Raw genomic sequence first — 3,751 nt, 5'->3', positions numbered from 1 at the left:
TTTTTCCTTTCTCTCTACAAAGTACTTTGAATTATAAAAATCACAGCACCAGATATTTTCAAATGTTACTCTCTATATTTTACTATAAATAGGACATAAGTCAAATTATTAAACTAAGTCCTAAACTGTTTTGAAGTAAAAAAAATCATGATTTCAAAATACCAATTAATACCAGCTATAGCAGACACCTAAGCAAACTAATCTCACTACTCCCTTAAATATAATTGTATAATCTAATCAGAATAGCACTATGACATTATCAGCCAGCTAGATCAAGAAAAACTACTGTTCCTTTAGCTACCATAATACAATGAATAGATTTGAGTTGTAAAGTAATAGAAATTACCCCTCTTACTATAATACTTAAATGCAAAGGTTTGCTAAATTGTAACTCAAGATTCCCTACACTGCTTGTAAGGTCTTTACATGAATTTACAGTTAACTATCTTCCTTTGTTACCCCAAATAAACATAATTATAAGCTGTAAAATAAAACTGGTATATGATAAACTTTTAAAAAACTTATCATTATGGAAAATTTTCAAAATCACAGAAAAGTTGAGATAATATGATCACATATGCACTCATCACCTGGCTTCAACAATTATCAACTCATGGCCACTCTTGTTCTGTCTCTCAGTCTACCCACCTTCTACCTCTCTCCCCATCCACCCTCGCCCTCCCCAGTAACTGAAGTATTTTGAACTAATTCCAGATATCATATCATTTCATAAACATATCAATATGTACTTCTAAGAGGACTCTAAACAAAAGCAAAAACATAATACCATTTTCACATCTAAACATTTAACCGTAATCTCTTAATATCAAACATCTAGTCAGTGTTCAAATATCCCTAACGGCCTCCTCAATTTTTCTTATAATTTGTTCAAATCAGGAATCAATAAAATTCACAAACAGCAATGGTTGATACTTCTCTTACTTCTTTTTTTAATCTAGGGAGGATTCTCACTCCTCCCTTTATCTTACAATTTATTTGCTGAAGAAATCAGTTCATCTGTTTGTACCGTTTCTGACATTCCAGATTTTGCTGACTGCATCTTCACAGTATTAACATACCCCTCTATCCCCAGTATTTTCTACAAACTGGCAGCAGTTAGATCTGGACTTGACTATATCCTGGTTAAATTTTCTGGCAAGAATTTCTCATGGGTGATGTTGTACACCTTTAACAGGAGTCACATATCTGGTTGTTTCTTTTTTGAGGTTAGCACCTAGTCATAACTAATGATTAATCAGGGGTTCTCAATCCTGGTCATTTTCTTGGCAATGTCTGGAGACATTCTTGGTGGTTGGAACAACTGGGGACAAGGTGGTGCTACTGACATCAAGTTGGCAGAGGCCTGGATGCTGCTAAACATCCTACATTGCAGAGGACAATTATCTGGCCCAAAATGTTAACAGTTCCAAGACTGAGAAATTCTGAGCTAGATCCATAAATTCAGTAGTGGTTGTGAAATCTTCTGCTAATCTATCATTTCTTCTTCACTTATTAGCTTGAATATTTCTATAAAGAGAAGCCTCCCCTCAACAACTGTATGGAATTGGTATAAAAGACAAGTGCTTAACCCTTTTCTTTTATTTAGCAGTTTATAAAATAATAAGCCAGTTCCCTTATATACACTAAAGATAACCAATGAGAATTCTGTTTGGTTCTCAGTATCATTATCAACCCATGGACTTTATGTTTAATGTGTTTCAGTCCACTGCAGTTATTCTTACTGATGCTCAAACCATCCTAACTTTAGTCAGTGGAAGCCTCTTCAACCTAGCTCGAGTCCTTTTGACCCTTATCCTATAGTCTTACACAGCTTCCTTGCTTTCTGATACTGATAAGATTGTTCCCATCAGTGGGAAATGGAGTTTAGAGACCACAACCTGGATGTGTTCACCACTGCAGTTATTCTTACTGATGCTCAAACCATCCTAACTTTAGTCAGTGGAAGCCTCTTCAACTTAGCTCGAGTCCTTTTGACCCTTATCCTATAGTCTTACACAGCTTCCTTGCTTTCTGATACTGATAAAATTGTTCCCATCAGTGGGAAATGGAGTTTAGAGACCACAACCTGGATGTGTTCACCGCTACTATCTCTTTATTTTATGAATACTACTAAGCTATCCTTTCAACTTTCCAGATTATTATCCTTCAGTCAATAAAATCCTACCAAATTGTTAAAAATAATCTTTTCATTAAGCCCTCATTGAAACCATGTATAACACTTCCATATGACTCATAGATATATGTTCATTACTATGTGATTTTATGTAACATTACTATGCATTAACATAATAAAATATTATATAATAAATAAAATATAGTAACATAATAAATCAAATTTATTTTTATCCTATAGTAAGTAGACTGTACACTCAAGTATGATGAATCATTATTTACGCATTGAAGTAATTTTTATTATCCTGAAAATTTCATAATTTATGATGCAGTAAATGTAACAATCCTAATTAATCTCCAATGGAGAACTGGTTATCCAAGGGAGATTTATTCAATGAGTGGATATTTACATTGGAAAACCATTCAGAGAAATATTAAGTTTTAGTTAAAAAGCTAAATTTCTTAGGACAATCTTCTAGAAATAATGTTATAACTTTCTAAGAACCAGCACTAATGGAGGTCACAGATTCAGAAATCAAACTAATCCAAATGAGACTCAGATGCAGCAGGAGTAAGTAGTTAAGTTTTCTATTTGAACATGATACATTAATAGAAAACTATCAACCTAATTCAAAAAAATACTTAGCATGGAGCCAGGTATATAGAAAGTTCTCAATAAATGCTAAATGAAAAGAGTTAACATACCTCCTTCACTTCCTTGAAAATGCTTACGAATTCTTCATTGATGGCTAAACTTCTGCGTTCAATGTCTCCACGTAAATTTCTTCGAGTACGCAAACTATTTTCAACAAAAAAGGTTGAAAGTGCCTTGAGAGCTTCCAACATCTCCTATACAATCAGTAACAGAAGAAAATTATTGGGACTGATTTTTAAATGTTTTTTTAATCTCAAGCCAAAATGTAATAAAATCACTTTCAAATAATTTGTTTCCACTAAACAATCCAAAAAATACTAGATAACCTTCAAATTACTAACCAGTAAATTTATTTTTGGAACACAATAAGGGTACTTGTATATAATGGCATACATATACAAGGTTATTCACTGTAGAATTGTTTGGAATTGCAAAAACTGGAAATAACCTAAATGTCCATCTAAAAAAAGACTGATTAAATAAATTATGATGTATTCATTTTTAAAAAGGCAGAAATAATTTATGTACTTACATCATTTGAACTTTGAGATATAAGTGAAATAGCAAGGTACAGAAAGTTATAATATCAACTGTTAAAAAAATAAAAAGGTATATATATATGGAGGAACTCCAAAAAGTTCATGGAAAAATAGAATTGAAAGATAGTATGAATCTTTCCATGAACTTTTTGAAGTACCCTCGTATGTGCATATTTACTTGTGTATGCATAAACTATCTGTGGAAAGATCTATATAAGAAATAAGTACCACTGTTGGCCTCCAGGCTAGGAATGGAGTAACTGCAAGCAGAACTCAGAGGAATTTAGAGAGGAAGACCTCTCTGAGGTGACTTCTGAACTGAGGCCTGAGTGGTAGGAATGTGCCAGACATGGGGGCAAAGCCTTCCTCAGGCAGAGGAAACAGCAATTATAAAGACCCTAAAGCAGCAGAAAGCAGCCCAGTG

General features: G+C 33.3%; 1 protein-coding gene across 1 annotated transcript in view; it reads right to left on the bottom strand.

Annotated features, from left to right (window-relative positions):
- COG6 (component of oligomeric golgi complex 6) overlaps window positions 1-3,751 on the bottom strand; it is an 86,491-nt gene that overhangs the window by 79,968 nt on the left and 2,772 nt on the right. Inside the window, exon 2 of the mRNA XM_008583758.1 lies at window positions 2,839-2,982. Within this exon, the coding sequence (XP_008581980.1) occupies window positions 2,839-2,982 (144 nt within the window). The remainder of the gene's footprint in view (window positions 1-2,838; window positions 2,983-3,751) is intronic.

Source organism: Galeopterus variegatus, unplaced genomic scaffold (genome assembly GCF_000696425.1).
Source record: "Galeopterus variegatus unplaced genomic scaffold, G_variegatus-3.0.2 Scaffold3029, whole genome shotgun sequence".
Classification (NCBI taxonomy): Eukaryota; Metazoa; Chordata; class Mammalia; order Dermoptera; family Cynocephalidae; genus Galeopterus; species Galeopterus variegatus.
Note: the sequence above shows the minus strand (reverse complement) of the source record. Positions and strands in the feature narration are given on the sequence as shown.